General features: G+C 38.2%; 1 protein-coding gene across 3 annotated transcripts in view; it reads left to right on the plus strand.

Annotated features, from left to right (window-relative positions):
• The first annotated feature begins 1,317 nt into the window (after nt 1–1,317).
• pknox1.1 (pbx/knotted 1 homeobox 1.1) overlaps nt 1,318–16,878 on the plus strand; it is a 41,259-nt gene continuing 25,698 nt past the window's right edge. For 2 of the 3 annotated variants that reach the window (XM_041782398.1, XM_041782399.1), the window contains exons 1-2: nt 1,318–1,385; nt 12,488–12,603. In XM_041782398.1, the coding sequence (XP_041638332.1) occupies nt 12,553–12,603 (51 nt within the window). In that variant the 5' untranslated portion in view covers nt 1,318–1,385; nt 12,488–12,552. The remainder of the gene's footprint in view (nt 1,386–12,487; nt 12,604–16,878) is intronic. The other variant, XM_041782400.1, reaches the window with a different exon arrangement.

The following is a 16,878-nucleotide window of genomic DNA, read 5'->3' on the forward strand; positions in this document are numbered from 1 at the left end:
ACAAATGAAAAAAACCCACCCTATCACATAACCTCCTTGGCGGAGGTCATTAATGAGCCACTGCCATTTATTTTGTTTTGATCAGGCATCTAAAAAGTCACAGATTTTTTTTTGAATATTTATTTATCTTAGCCCTACTTATTCTTCCCAAGTAGCATTAATGTCTCTGAAGACACCAGGGTTGGAGTTGAACTTTTTCACGTACCAGCTGTGGCTGGTGGATTCAAGAATCTACCAGTCACAAACATTTTGCACTTGGATCTGCCAATACGATCTTGAGACAAAACGTCAGTGTTGAAAAACACCATCATCACCAAGGATGAAGAAAGCACAACAAAGCAAATCCAAATTCAAGGCCATGTTGATACATGGTTTCTTTGACATTAAAGGTATAATTTTCCATTATGACAACAGATCACAGTACTTGATCACATTCCCTATTCACCTGATATACCACCTTTTATCCTAAGATCAAATCTGTGCTCAAGGAGCACATTTAAAGTCTGTCAGATTTCAGGAAAGAGCAACAGAGGTTCTGAGACAACTGTCTGAAGATCTACTGCACTGCTTTGATCAGTGGAAGACCTGAATGCAGCAGTGTGATGATGCAGAAGGGGAGTATATGTAAGGAGAAAGGCACTGAAAAATGTTTATGTTCAATTAAATTGAAATACAGCATCAGTATAATACAACCCTTTCAGAGATTACTCTTGCACCTTGTCTGGCCTTGTCTTGGTCAATAACTTGCTTTTCCAGGCTATACTAGTTTGCCTTCCCCTTCCCTACATCTAAAGAAGCAGATTTATGTAATTTGACTGGCTGGATATTTCACTTATATGCTATTTTTTGTTTAGCCTATATGCCCAAGGGATATGGATTCCTTATACTTCTAAACGTACATATTTTGATGGATATCACCTCAAGGAGAAAACAGACAGTGGCCTATGCACAATTCCCCAGGGAGAATAAGTACATTATGATAGATAGATAGATAGATAGATAGATAGATAGATAGATAGATAGATAGATAGATAGATAGAGATACTTTATTAATCCCGAGGGAAATTTAAGATTCTTGTTCTTGTGTTATTCTTCATTAAGAATGTAGTCGAATAAACGACCCTCCTGGCTGAACGGTTGTCAGACAATGAGCAGCTAAAACTTAAAGAATATTTACCGCTTTTTATGAGTTAAATTCCAGTCATTTCAAACCCCCAGTAGGGTGCAGAGGGACTCTTTAGGCAGCAGGACGTCATGTCTCCGCCCACATCATAAATATTTATGAGCCGAGCGCCCCTGCGTGCCCTTACGCGATGACGCAACGCGACAACTGCGGGTCCCGATTGCTGCAGCCGCTTGTCAGTGTGACGAAGATTGGCACTCAGGTAAGCTGTCACTCAAAATCCCTCTTTTTCCGTTCCCTATCAATCAAACAATCTGGGCCGCACGCAATAATGCCCCAGGGCGAGGAGCGCGGACCTAGTCAGGGCAGCGGAGGGTGTTTTTGGAGGGGAAGCAGAAGCGGCAGAGCTCCGGGAAGAATTAAAAAAATCTGTATACAGGGGAGGGGGGGTAAAAAATATGTCGGCGTTTTGGGGGCAGAGGAGGATAGAGGAAAAGCAAAGGGCGAGCGCGAGAAACGAGGCCCGACAGTTGTAACGTTAGCGCGGAGGGGAGGGGAAGCAGAGGGCAGCTGTCCCCGCTTGATTGATTGACTGATGTGGGAAGGATTTGACGAAGAGTCGGGCTAGCCTTGTCTGAAGCTGCTGCTTCTTTTATAATAATGTAGAATTACTCTACATAGTTGTAAAATGCATATTCATTTTAAATGTTAATTCAAAGACGGTAGCTCGGCCGAAGACGTCTCGTTCTTTGGGCATTTGGCTCTCTTCGTATCAATCCGCAGCGGGGTCTTTTTTTATACCTGGCTAGCTGGGTTAGCTTGTTTTTGGCACCGTTTCTCCCATGCTAAATATGGCGCTTTGCTTTTGGCTGCACCGTATCAGCATAAGAAACACTTTTAAGTTAACACCTAGCCTGGTTGCTAACGTTAGCTTTAGCATTGCTCTCTTTCAGTTAACCCTAATTTGGCGAGCTAATGTTGTATCAGTGTAGCATCAGCGTTTGAAGCCAGCAAATAATATGGGTAAACAAGGCGGTCTGCTTTGTCCGTAAATAGCACCAACGCTAGCCCAGTTAAAGGGCAGTTAGCTAATATTAGCCCAAAGGCTTTCATCAACTTTTACCTCTCTGTGCCGCCACAAACTGCTAATACTGGGCTAAATGCTAAGTCCATCGTGGTGGGTGTGTTAGCGGTAGTCTCAGGGTAACGTCAACATAAACTCACTGTTTCTATTGTAACAAACCACATTGTTAGCGAATTAAACAACTTAGTTTCCCAGGACTCTTGTGACATAAATGTTTATTAGTAACAACACGGTTAGAGTAAAATAAGCCCCTTTTATGTATATCCTGATTCTTCAGAGGCAGCTGAGGTCTGTTCATATATCACCCCGGATCATTTAAATACACCCATATATTATGTTTTGATATTTTTTTCAGCTTATTTTAACGGGAAAATCACTTCTATACAGGGAAATATGAGGAGCATAATATCAACACGGGCATATACTATCCTAAAAATTAATGAAGTGTTAATTTCATCGACTAAAACTATAACTAACTGCATTTTTTCATAAACAGAATAGATCAAAAAATAGATCCTTTTTGAGAAAAAAATGACGAAAAAGTGATTTCAGTTATCAAGGAGAATTGAATAAGACTGTAAAGTTAGTACTGGACTAATAAAGTCTGTGCATATGACTTATGTCAGTATTTTCATCAGTGTATTTTCAGTCAGTTAAGTATTGAAAGTGCATTAGTATAAGTGTTTTACATCTATATTAATTTTAATATGGCTGATTTGAATAAGTTGAAAAAGAATACAGGGGCTGAAAAGTTTAGACTAAAATGCAAGGAGTTTTATTTGTCTTCATTGATAGAGGAGGACAGTGGATAGAGTCAGAAACAGGGATGAGAGGGGTAAGAGAAAGGTGGGAAAGGGCCACAGACTGGGTTCAAACCCCGGCCGCCCAAATACATTGGGCGCACCTTAAACCAATAGACTATCTGTGCCCCATGTAAGGAGTTTAATCAACTTAAACTGGACTAAACTGTTTTTGAGTTAACTAAAACAAGGTAATTTTGTATAGTTATTCACCTTATTCTTAGCCCCCATGATACTTAGTGTGAAAAGCGAGTGCATCTTCTGGTTCCTACTGTCAGACTGGAACTTTGCATAGTAACAAGATTATTATCCTGATTATTAGAGTGATTTGGAGATTCAAATATGTAAACGCCATCCCTTACACCTGTAACAGGATGTTATTATTCCTCCACCCTCTATCAAAAAGGACGAAGTGAAGAAATTGCCATTTAGGTACATTAGTATATTAAGCTAACATCATAAGCTTCATGTCAGTTTTCTTTTTGTAATAGGGATGATCATGTTTTTTAAAAGTGTTGGGACACAACCTCAAGATAGCCTTGCTGTAGACATCAGACATCCATGAATGCATGGACACTTGGACATTAAGAAACACACATGTGCTGCCAAGGTTTTTTTCATTAAAACTGAACTCCATAAAGTGTAGGTATTATACAGTACGGACGGGAAAAAAAAACAATACAGAATAGTATCAGGATATTTTTTCTGGCACTAACGCATCATCTCGTCCACCAAGTATCAATTTTTTTTTTTCAAATTAATTGCTTGTTGGCAGAGGTGATGGTCATACAGCAGGAGAAAGTTAGTACAACAAACATGGCAGCACCAGGGGAACGACATCAGGAATGCAAGCAGGGCACAACTAACCTTGCAAAGCAGATGGATACGCCCAGTGGGTGATTTTAGGGCGGATGAGGGGGGATGGCATCCCCCTTGTTAGCAAAATGACCAAAATACGTCCCTTTTGTTAACCTGCCATCCCCTCTCTGTCAGGGAAGAGCAGGGATGCTTAGTTGAGTATGTTCTGCCATACTCAGTGATCCTTTACAGGGTTTCCCATTTATGTATTAAACTGCAGCGGATCGCTACTGTTTCATTAGCCCCCCTGTTTTCACGTCGGCATTTCCATCCAGCATAACTTGTACTGTCCCACGGATACACAGCCTGCTCAATGCGCTGATGCTGCACTGATGCTGCGCTGTTACCCCGCCTCCTTCCCTCTCTCCTCCTGAGTGTACAGTGAAGCTCGGAGTTTCACACTGTAGGTGATAGCCTACTCAACCTAGCCCGGCGATGGCCTACTCAACCCGTGGCTTTCGAGCTGCATGTGGCTCTTTAGTGACCAGTTGCGGCTCTTTTAAGGCTTACTTTTAATTTTCAATTAATTAGATGCCATTTCCTGTATTCTAGTGCATTTTAATGCCATATTAGCACCAGATAATCCAAACTGGTTCTGTGAGCTATAGTTCTAGCTCAATAAAGATCAAAAAGGGCCCAGAATAAAAGTCATTGCAACGGTATTGTTTCATAGTATTTCTTGGTCCTAATGGTCTTCTGGAATTTAGTGTGTTTTCTTTACTCAAGAGGGCAGTTTAGTGTGTTTTGCCAACCAGGAGGGCACTTTAGTACCTATTTTGGCTCCCAAGAGGGCACTTTGGCGTGTATTTTGGCTCCCAAGAGGGCACTTCAGCGTGTTTTGGCTCCAAAGAGGGCACTTAACAAGTTGCATCCCCCTTGTAAAAAAAAAAAACATATCGCCTACTGGAAACGCCCGTTTCCTTGTTTTTCAATGGCGAATCCGTCTTGCAAAGCTCCCATCTGAACTGTTTGGGCCTGGTTAGAAAGTGACAGGACTAATCAGCTATGAAGGGCAGTACTTTCAGGCGCAGCAGAGTCGTGACGTAAACAAGCAGCAGCAAGAGCTGGTGCAGTTATGGAGGAAGAGATTAGCGTGGATGCTGCTAAAGCGCCAGTTTTATCAGAACTTGACAACAATTCTTTATTAAAAGAAGAACAAAGAACAGCAGTGAGTTGTTTTCAAAAACGACGAAAGTCGAGTACTTACGTGTCTATAGTCACCATGTTTCGTGTTATTCCTCAGTAGCTGCGCACGCACAGCTTGCTAGCGGCTACGTCTCATGCTTTGTTGCTCTGATAGGCCCATAGAGATGTGACTGACAGAACATTCACCCAGTCATACTCTGAGGTTTTTTCAAAGCCTCTGCCTTTTCTCAAACGTTTCCCATTGAAGCTTTCCCAGATGGATGGGTGAAACAAATCCATCTGGCGTGTCAGGTTGGGGCACAACTAAGATGGACATGACACATGAGGTTTGCATGAAGTGCTACAGGAAAATGAAATACTGCAGAAATACGACGAACATGAGGGCAAGGCTAATGCTAAGTCAGCAAACAGTTGAAAAAATGGTATAGATCACAATATATCGCAATATATTGTATGGCAATACTAACTGTATGGCAAAATGTTTGAAATCACAATAATATTGTATTGTGGGGCCACTAGTGATTCCCACCCCTGCTATACAGTAAACCAACGTTTCATTTTTGTGGATAAACCTTACATTTAGAGCGAGTGAACATTTTTAAAAGTGCCACCATAGTTTGGCCTTTCACTACATCAGGTTCCCAAAAGTGCTTTCCATGTCTGTCAGAAGCACCAGCTGGAATACGTTAGCACTTTAAAACAGTTTTTTTTGTTTGTTTGGTTTTTTTTTTTTTATGAAAAGGTGAAATCCATCCATGGAAACTAAACGTTGATTTACTGTGAAGTACTTTCACCTATCAGAGTTCAGTTTTTTATGAAAAGACACCACAATTAAAAAGAGGTAGCAGGCAACTGACATGGGCTGAGCACATTGCTCCATAGGATTGCCCAGCACCATTGAAAGAGGAATTAAACAGCTCTGGGATCACCTTTTCTACATAGTCACTTTGGCATGTTCAGTGGGGCCATAGATTATGGATCTAAAGAAGAGATGATTGAAAAAAAGATTATGGCTGTCTAAGGGCGCACGAGTTTGTGGTTGTCTAAGTGCGCATGTCTTTATGGATGTCTGATGTCTGCAGCCAGTTGCCTTTCTGTCTTACATGCTTATATGCTACACAGAGGATGCAGAGTTCATTCAGCACTTAAACATTTCTCTCTTTAGTTTGTGAGGTTGCTGGAATTCTTATTTCACCAACTAATCCCTCTTTAACAGTGTGGATTTTATCAATGATAAAATCATGAAAATAAAATCATTTTATCATAATTCACTCAGTCAGCTCTTCAGTAAATGTAAACATCTGTAATAGAAATTAATATTAAAAGAATTACTAAGTAAGTAAGAATAAGTCACTGGAATTTATGGCTGGAAACAGACCCATGTCAGCTGAAGCCTTTTTCTTTATTCATCATCTTTCCTTACACTTTAAAATGTGTTTTAAGGACTGGAATTTGTTCATCTTCAAACTTTAAATTGTTTGCTGTAAGGACTTCTTAAGAATATCTTCAGCATAATTATACATTAGCGTTAGAGTCTGGTAAAACCTACATCTGTACTATCAGGTAGAGGTGGTTGTCTAGGGCAGTGGTTCTTAAAGTGGAGGTTGGGACCCCTGGGTGGGTGAAACACTTAACAGGGTTGCAGGATGCTTTCCAAAAATGAGCAATTTGAAATGATTTAAAGTGGTATATTTTGTCTATTATTGTTAAAAAATTCTTTAAGGTGCAGTGTGTAAAATTTTGAATATCCACATTTAGCAGTCAATTCTAGAATGTGATATTCATTCTCTGATGAAAAGTATGACCACCAGTGGAATATTAAAAAATGTGTTTCTCTTATTTGTTTCCTTGAGGGTACCATAGAAACATGCACAATGCAAAAATCTGAGATGGTGATGTCCATGGATCGGAACCCTCTCCATGTATAAGTAAAAGGCTTATTCTGAGTTAAGTAAAACAAATAATCTTTGTATTTAGGTAAATAAACAATAATTTAGATAAACCTACTTAAAAATATCTTTCATTTTTACCAAGTTTGTTCCGCACTTCTAGCTAAATATTACACTGCACCTTTAAAATAAGTTCAATAAAAAAAAAAAGCCATAGCTGTCAAGTGAGATTTGTGCCTTAGTAAGAGTAATATGTACAAAAACTCTCTAAAATGAGCATTTCTATATGATTCCTTGTGCAACATTGTATCTTCAACTACCTCCAGGGATGGTGGGGGTCCCAGGTCTCTGGCATTGTTATTTTGGGGGTCACTGGCTGAAAAGTTTGGGAACCTCTGGTCTAGGGCATCACACACTTAAAGGAGCCCACTGTTAGCCCTGGATGTATATGTAGTTGTTCTGTGTTTGGAAGTCCCAAACACAGAACAACTACCAGACTTTCTACTTCCCCACTCTTTCATTTTTAACAATAAAACAAGTTCAGTTAAAATGGGTTTGGAAATATCAGCATTTAGGGTATCAGCAAAATCTCAATATCATGCATCAGAGTTTCTCTCTTTTTTTTTTAACAATCAATAAAAAACAATTGTATGTTTTTATAAATGTGGTATCAAAAAGTATTAAACCAATGCAAATTTAGACCACCTTAATGTAACAGGTACTGCATAAGCTTTAGAAAGGGTAGAAAAAAAACATCAGGTCACATAATTTGTCCCATATACATGATAAATCCATTATCTGACACTGAAATAATTTGAAGGTCAGAGCTCGTAAGATTGCATAATGATAGATATCAGTATAACATTATCTCTATTTAATTCTTCCTCTTAGTGTAGGACTTCTGGGCATGAAAGCGTCCCTAATATGAATTTCAATGCACAGAATAAATTTAATAATAGTTTCCAGGCAACAATGAATAGCATGTTTTGGATCAGGAAAACAGCCAAACTGTTAAGTGATAATGCATGCCTTTAATGTGGCTGTTAGTGACCATTAAAGGTAATAAAACTAAGAATATTGAAAAAATGTATGAATACATTGGGACAATTCAAGGCAAGTTAACGTATCCAGGCTTTTTGGATAAGTGCTCCTGGAAAAGCCTAAAGCTCTAGTTAGTGATTTCAGGTATCATAAGCTGGTTAGTAGCTTTCTCTGATAACTTTCTTCGCCTCTGATTGTGTACACCCAGATTAAAGGGTCCTTCCAATGTAATTTTTGACTCTTCCCCTGCACCAAAAAAGAACTGTTGCTGTTGGATTTGAAACTGGGCTGCGCGCCTCAAGGTGACCAGCTTCTGTAGAAAAGGGGAAAATAACTTTTACATTTGGCTAAATCAATGTCATATTAATTCACTGAAGTGATTCAAAACATGAAAATGTGGTACAGGCTACAGCTTAAAGATGATACCCATAGACTAATAGTGGAGCAGATAAGTGAAATAATTGTTCAAATGGTGATACAAGCATGAAATTGGGTACATGTACTCTTCAAGGTCTACTCTTAATGCTGGCCACGCAGAAATCCAAGATGACGACCATTTTCCAAGATGGCCGACACATCACACTGAGCCCCATTGTAATGGGTTAAAAAATTGAAGGGGAAAAAAAACACAATTATTGTCTAAGTCTAGGTTTTTTGGACACTAAAATGGCAAGTGAAGGTAATTTTGTCCATGGCAGTTGCATATTAGACTTTAACCAAGATAGCGCCTAAGGTTGCTGCCGCAAAAGACAAATTTTGCCATTTCTCAGCTACTAATAGAAATAGAAAATGATTTTTGTGTCTAATCCTACCTTTTTCGGGTCATAGAATCTAATGGACTTGTTCCAATAACCATAAAGGCTACCTGAACTGCTGCATCAAAAATGGCATTAAAGATGTCTTCCATGAAACATATATTTTCATTTAAAAATATTGCCGGGTGCACTGGTAGTTGAGTGGTTAAGGTGCGCACCATGTACGCGGGCAGTCTGGGTTTCGGATACGGCCTGAGGTCCTTTGCCGCATGTCTCTCCTCCACTCTCGCCCCTGTTTCTGAGTCTATCCACTGTCCTCCTCTTTCCAAATAAAGGCAGGAAAAGGCCCAAAAACAAATCTTTAAAAAAAAATTGCCTATTTTGTTTGATCCTGCCTTCCAAAGATATTCATCCAACAAAGAAAAAATACACAGATCTATCCTGTCTTAAAACCCATATTTTCAAGGTTAGGTGATTCCGAGGAAAACTTTATAAGAAACTTAAAGTTTTACATTCATTCAAAGATTTTGTCAGCTGCCATGTTGGTTCCAAAAGAAGGCCAAAGTTCAGCAATGGTACACTTTTCATTCTTTCATTCTTCTAATGGATGTCAAAGTAATCAAGAATGTGGCATCAATTTATTGGTTAATGTAACCCTTTATGAAAAGTGTAGGTCCCACTATCATAAATAACCACCAGGGTCCCTAATGTACGCTGACAATAGTGACTATTACACCATGGCATTAATTTAAAAAAGATAAATAAACAAACACGTAATAAGAAGAGAATGAATTGAACTGACAATTTTTTTTTCATGTCACACTAACCCACCAAGGTCATACTGCAAATACTAAAACTGCTTGAAGTGAAAGATCTTATTGATGGTGCATAGGAAACAACACACATGTATATATACATTCATTTTAGTACAAATAAGCACCATGATAAGAAATAAAGATAAAGAAATAAAAAAAATGCTAGAGGAGTAAAGAGTCACACATCATATTTCTAAGTGCACAGTGCTGTACAGGTGAGACCCAGCCTGTAGCACTTGTACCTGCCACAACAGCCTGATCAGCTTGGAGAAGACAGGGGAGGCCTCTGGACAAATGTCCCATATTTGCCAGGCAGTTTTCTTGCCCTTGATGCAGAACGCTGTCACTTAAGTCCCGTGTAATCTGTACACCATCCGGGTAACTACATGAGCAAGTCATGTAGAGCCCCCTTACCCTTGGCTCGGCTCTCCCTCGCTGGCATGCCCTGTCAGTTCAGGTGTGGCTATCTAACTATATCTAATAACTACCAACTACTGTTTACTAGCTAATTGATATGGGGCTGTTAGACAGCATTTGGGACACTAAACTAAACTATACTACAACTACTACTCTAATACTACATCATTAGTAAAGCTAGATCAGTCGACACTGAACCCCATGCTGAGTTACACAGCAGCAATGTCACCAGTGTGCCCTGGTTGTGTGCTGACATTTACTCTATTGCATTTGTAAGCTCTCATTATTGCCTCGGTTCTGTACTTACAAATGTGAAAATGGCTCCATTGGATTCTATGACCCAAAAAATGTATGTGCACACCAAAAAAATCATGTATATCTGTTCAGTAGGTGCCTAGGTATTAATACTTTAAACTAATGGTGGCCATCTTGGATGCCATCTTTGTAAACAAATTTTATGTTATGACGATAATTAAAACAAAACTCATGAAGCGGGTTATCAAAACACATTTTTATCCTAGAAAAAATCATCAGGCAACAATTTAATAAAAGGAAATAAAGCAAAATGTGGTCAGGCAAGGCAGCCATCTTGAAAAATGACTGCCATCTTGTATTTTTACGTGGCCAGCGTTATTTTTGAAAAGAGTAGACCTTAAAGACTAGGCTACATGTACCAAATGTCATGCTTGTATCACTATTTGAATGATTCTTGTGAAATATGCAATTATCTGCTGCACTATAATGAATTTTATTAAGTTTGAGGTAAGCCTGAACAATTTGGGAAAATAATCTAATTGCGTTTTTTTTTTTTTTACCCAATATTGCAATTGCAGTTTATTCATTTATTAAGTTTATTTGATAGGGACAATGCAAATTACATCGTGCAACTTCAGCCTGTTACAAACAAGCTAAAAGTAACTGATGTTTCACATATAGAGATTATAGCTTTTGCTAGTTTCCATCTCTTAATACGCGATTGTTTCTTAAGTTCTTCATCTCATGTATTCTCCAACAAAAACAAACAATAATTCATTCTATACTATAACCAACAAAACATTAGATTAAAATAGGGCTGAACGATTTTGAAAAAATATCAAATTGTGATGACGACTCATTTTGCAAATTGGATATGAAACTGTTTCATTAAAGGGAAAGATAATTTTGTAAAATTTTTATATTTAACAAGAAAACATACGGAAATGAATAAAATAGGAATTTTTGGACACTATGCATGATTGCATGATATGTAATGCTTAACATCTATGTTGCCAAAAAAATTTAAACTAGTATTTTGACACATATTTCAGGTCAAAGAAATATTGCACCCTCTGTGATTTGAAAATTGCAAATCTCAAATTCCTGGTTCCAAATCATAAAAAACCTGCGCATTTCAGCTCTTGAGAGCATGCCAGAATCCGTAAGGTTTGTTCATTAGCTATGTCTTGAAAAGTTTGTGTTTTGTTCTCTGTGGCTTGGAATTTGAGATGTGCTGCCTTTCCATTTTTATTCAGCTTTATTAATAGGGATTTATCGATTTAACATCAGCATCAGCTGATATCTGCTCTGTTGAAAGACATTGGCCATGGGCAAACAATGTGGCATGACGGATATCAATAGCCAATTTTTAGCCATTGTATCCAGTGGATTTTGTGCTGTCGCCATCTGATAAATCTAACTTCTGAATCATCTTAGAGATTTTTTTACTTGGCAGAATAAGTTGCCTGTTTGACATTAACATTGATCTGTTTTCGTGGTCAAAAAGGAAAGAAAATGTGGTCAAATTGGGAGTGGTCTGAAAAAGACAGCTGTATTGACTCTTAATTTTCACAGTTGGTGTATCTCGATTGATCATCTGTATTTTACTGTAAAATCAACTGTGTTAAACAAACTTTTCAGGAAGGGCTAATTTCTTAAGTTATTGTACCCTAGTTGTTCCCTTTATTTGGAGATGATCTGTTCACGGTAAATGCTTAAAAATAAAAATGGGTAAAAACAAGCCAGGCTCCTTATTACACTGTTTATTACTGTAACAGCAAGACTGCATTGTGTTACATTATAAATATAGATTTATGATTGCATTACATTTCGTAAGCTTTTTCCTTAAACTGAAGATCTAAAACACCAGTGGAGAATGTTTCTGGGTAATAGTTGGTGAAAATAATGACACTTTACAGCTGATTCAAGCCTTTGAACATCACATGGTACCAATCAGTTTTTTAGTTTAGAGTCTGTTACCATGTTAATCCAGCTAAGTTAAAAGAGAGCCAGCTTCATACATGGAAAACTCTGACTCTAGCCTCAACAGCCCTCTTATCTTGCTTCGTGGTACACCCCCGAGTCTGATGCTTACATAGGTCTATTTTAGCAGATATTATATTGCAAAATGTCATGATGACTGCTACTTTTGTAGCTCAGGTGTAAATCATACACACTTAGTTTAAAAGCTGCAGATAATGTTTCATTCTGACGTCATGTGGTTTCATTATTGAAAGCTTCTGTGTAGGTTTACCGTGGGCATCTCTTTCAGGTAGTCTAACTGAAACTGTGTGTATTGTGCAGGTTGGCCACCTGTCCCTCCCGCTCCCTATAATGCCCCAGTGTTTGCAGCATCTGCAGTGAATGTGATGGCAGCCCAGTCGGTTTCCGTAGACAAGTACCCAAAGGGAGAGCAGCAGGTGGGTGAGAGGGACCTCTGGGCCCACACAACCTGCTCAGACTGCACTCTTTTTGCTTGTTTGCTGAAGTTAACAGATGATAACAGCATGAAGTGTTTGTAATAACACCTAAATGATTCAGACTACCACTTTTAAACATTCTCCCTCCAGTTATTTTTGGTGGTGATAAGTCTGCCTGGAGAGCCAAACAAAGGGAAACACTTTCTGCATGAAACACTAGAACACACTATTACATCAGTTCTAGTAATCTGCTGGCAGCACGTGTCTGTCTGTGGCAGACCAACACAAATAAATCACTGTGTGAGAGAGACACTGATGCAGTATGAAGTCTGCTTTCTGCTCTGTCTCTGTGTCTGTGCTTATGTAAATTGCTTACCAAACATCCTTTTTCAAGTGCCAAATTTGGGGGTGTTGAGAGCTGAAATGGATCTATGACTAATGAGAAATTTTCCGCCCCAAGCAATGCTTATTTTTAGCTTGTTTGCGCTCAATCTAAGTCATTGTTGGGCTCAGTCACATGGCTGGGGATGAGATTTGTGCTCTACATGGCTGGTAGGCAGAGACAGTGTGAAAAAATGTGTGAAAGAAAAAGGAGGAGAGAGTTGGCTCTTTATTAGTGAATGTAATGTTTTGCAGAGCCTTTGGCCATCTTTAATGTTTCCCTTTATTTGGATCAGGTGAGAGGTGTGTCTTTTTTGTGATTTGATTGTGACACCAGATAGCAAGGTGTTTAGGTGTGCATTCAGACTGTCACTTGACACATGACACTGTCTGGTTTCAGTCAAGTTACGTTGTTCTAACAAAGACATGACTAGAGACTAGAGGCCAAACAGGGTTATTCAGACAAAGCATTATCATGGATTAATGATCTGTTTTGGGCATTCAGGTTCCAAGTCCATACTCTGTATTAACCCTCACTCCCTTGTAAGTTTTAGCTCCATCTGTCCTTGTTTGTCCAGAAAACGGACATGCAGAAAGGTGTTCATAAAATAATCATTTTTCAACAATTTTTTTTACTTTCACTGCTTCAAATCTCTTCAACATTTCAACCCTGACCACTTAAAAATGTTTTTTTTTTTAAATTCAATGTTACACCCTTTTTATGCCAGTTATTGTACACCATGTCACTGGTATTTTTTTATGGTAAAAACACCATAATTCCCATATAAAATGATCTAGAAAAAAATCTTTTTTTCAATAAATAGAGTCTGGGCCATGCCAATAATAAGTAGTAAAATTGATTTTGATGCATTGAAATTTTTTCTGTAGTGCCAAATTACATATTTTAGCTCCATCTGTCCTTGTTTGTCAAGAAAACAGACATGCGGAAAGGTGTTAATAAAACACTCATTTTTCATTTTTTTAAACTTTCTTCAGATCTCTTCAACAACTTCAACCCTGACTACTAAATAAATAGAATTTAAAAAAAATAAATGAATAAAAAAAAAAAAAAATTCGATGTCACACCCTTTTTATGCCACTCATTGTACACTATGCCTATGACTTGGATTCAGTAAGCTAGCTAGTCCATGCTGAACAGATGAGTCTATCGGTGCATAAAACATGCCAGTTTTACCATCCTTTTCTCGAGCCTCGTCCTCTACCAAATTATAAGCAAGCGAATGCATTTGTTCATGTTAAGTTTATTTTATGTACAGGCATAAAAAATCAGAGGATATATGTAGGATATGAATCACGAACACACACATTTCCACCTCTAACCAAAATGTGACCACAAATTTGCCAATTACGCGCATATATAAATTTACTGCATCTTTGAGATATATTACACATTCTTATCTATTGATCGAAAGGACCCATGGATCCTCATGCATGTCCATCCACTTGCTATGAAGTGAAGGCAAAGTTGAAATTGTCCAAATGGCTCTCTTTCTTAGTCTCAGACTGCAGAACTCAGAGGTAACATTTTCAATTGTAAACACTCCACTTATGGCATGTCCTACTGTAAACATAAGCTACTTTCACACTGCCTCTCTTTTCCATGTCTGTTACGCCTTTCCTCTGCAACACCGTTCTGTAAGAAAGTGACCGTTCCACAATGGGGGGTTGATCTCGCCCCACCTCTGATCCGGATTGAGAGGTAGTATCAGAGCTGTAACAGACTTTTCCACAACAAGTCTGAAAGGACGTCAATGGCGAGTGGGCACAAAAACCAGCGTGGTTTAATCGAGCGGCATTTCATCTGAGAAAACAACAGCGGGATAAAACAAAGAATAATGTGGATTAACTGGAGAGACTGCGAGGTTAGAGAGCATCTCTGCTCACAGCAGCGTTTGAAAAGTTCCATGATGTGTTCAAGTGAGCTCGGTACTCTGAAGTTTCCGACCTCCGATGTAAATACGTGCGCTGTGACACTGCTTAAAGTTGGACCTCCAACTCAGAAACATGGAGGTAAAAAAAAGTCTATTGGATATGATCGATCAAAATGAATGTTCATGTTATTTTTCCCGTATTTATTTAGAAAATATAATTTGGACAGACAAGGATGGATGGAGCTATTTCACATCAATCGAGTTCTATGGGCAACATGTTTTTTTTTTGTTTTGTTTTGTTTTGTTTTGTTTTTTTATATGAAGAAAAATAATAACTTTGGCCAAATTTGATGCCTATAAAAATGTTATCATCAACTCAAAAAAAAATGATGATAAAAATGATGAATGTCCTCAAAACGGACATAGTAGGATCAGAGGGTTAATAATCCTTCTTCTGCGATGACCTGATATGAGAACTCACAATTCCTCCTCTTATCCAAATTTCCCTGCAGTATGATAGTACTGTCCTCGGATTAAAAATCCCTTTACACAAGTCACTGCTCAGACCAAACCCGTTTCGACATGCAGAGCACACAACTAGTAAGCAGAGCCACACGTCTACACAAGCTTAGTTTAATCCTTTGAGAAAACGATGCTTTTATAGAGTCGAAAACACAATAAGTACACAAACGTTTATTAAAGGAATACTAGAAGTAATAAATAGTTGTACACAAACTTCACTGATGAACAGAGTTACATCAGGACAGAAGAGCAGTGAAATTTTTTCTATATTTCCTCTACAGCTGTGTGCACTGGTGCACGTGTGCTCTCTTTTCATGCCTCTCACTCAAATGTTATTTTTTCTAAGATAATTATCAGATAAGCTCTGATAATATTGGGTAATGTTTCATGTGCTTTAAATTTGATAAAGTTTAGTTCTAAATATTTATTACTCACTGTTTGCTGCTTACCACAATGGTTACTGCTTGCACTCTGTTATGGTGTGCCTGAACACTGGAGTGAGTCCAGCATGTTGGTCTCAATGTCCTGTCTGACAGGATGATAAAATGTTCTTCAGTGTTTTGAATAAGATCTATGAGACATGCAGTGTTTTCTGTTGCCTTGACTATTATAGCCCTCCATAGTCTAATCTTTGCCACCATAGCAAATGTGCCCCCCTAAAGTCACATTTCTATAAGGGTGGTGGTCTGCTCTGCAGTTAGCATCTTGCATGCCGCAAAACAGTGAAACGTTTTTTTTTTTTTTTTTTTTTTAAGAAAAGATCATCAGTGTCATGATCCAAATTAGTTTATCTGGAGTTCAGACCAGGAAAATCATTTTTGATTGACCAATTGAATTGGAATCAGTACACTTAAAGAACACAAAATTTTTCATAGAGAACAAAGGTTTTTATAGATTTGACCTCTTAATTTCCCTCAAAGTACACAAGAACAATTCATTTAACGTTAAAATGTACAAAATTTTCCGTCAGGGGATCATGCCCCTGGAATCCCTTGACAGTTCCCCCACCGTAGGCCTCTGGTGGGAAACACTGGTCTTGCAATGATGAGAGTATCCATTATGCTGTGAGATGAGCTTTCATTGAATTTCATTTCACTGATTTACCACCAGAAAAAGGGTTACAGACATGTTTAAACTGTATATTACTGTAGATCATATTACAACCTGCTGTGCCCTGTACAATTTGAGGTGAAACCACAGTCCAGTGCCATCACATGACATGCAAGGACCTCTGAAGGGTGTGGCCTTTTTTAAAAGCTTCTGTACTTCACAAATAAAATCTTCATCAGTGTCTTTTTGAATCTGTATGATTCATATGTTTTTGATCCTGTTTAAGTTAAACTGTTTAAACCACTTTAAAGTGGAGTTAGGATGTTTTTAATTCATTTCTTGAGTTCAGTTTTTGTTGTGACTAATAGAATCAAGTTAATTACCACTTCTAAGAGGAATTGTAATATTTTAAATTCATTTATTGAATTAA

The sequence above is a fragment of the Cheilinus undulatus genome, unplaced genomic scaffold (genome assembly GCF_018320785.1).
Source record: "Cheilinus undulatus unplaced genomic scaffold, ASM1832078v1 Contig1, whole genome shotgun sequence".
Taxonomy (NCBI): Eukaryota; Metazoa; Chordata; class Actinopteri; order Labriformes; family Labridae; genus Cheilinus; species Cheilinus undulatus.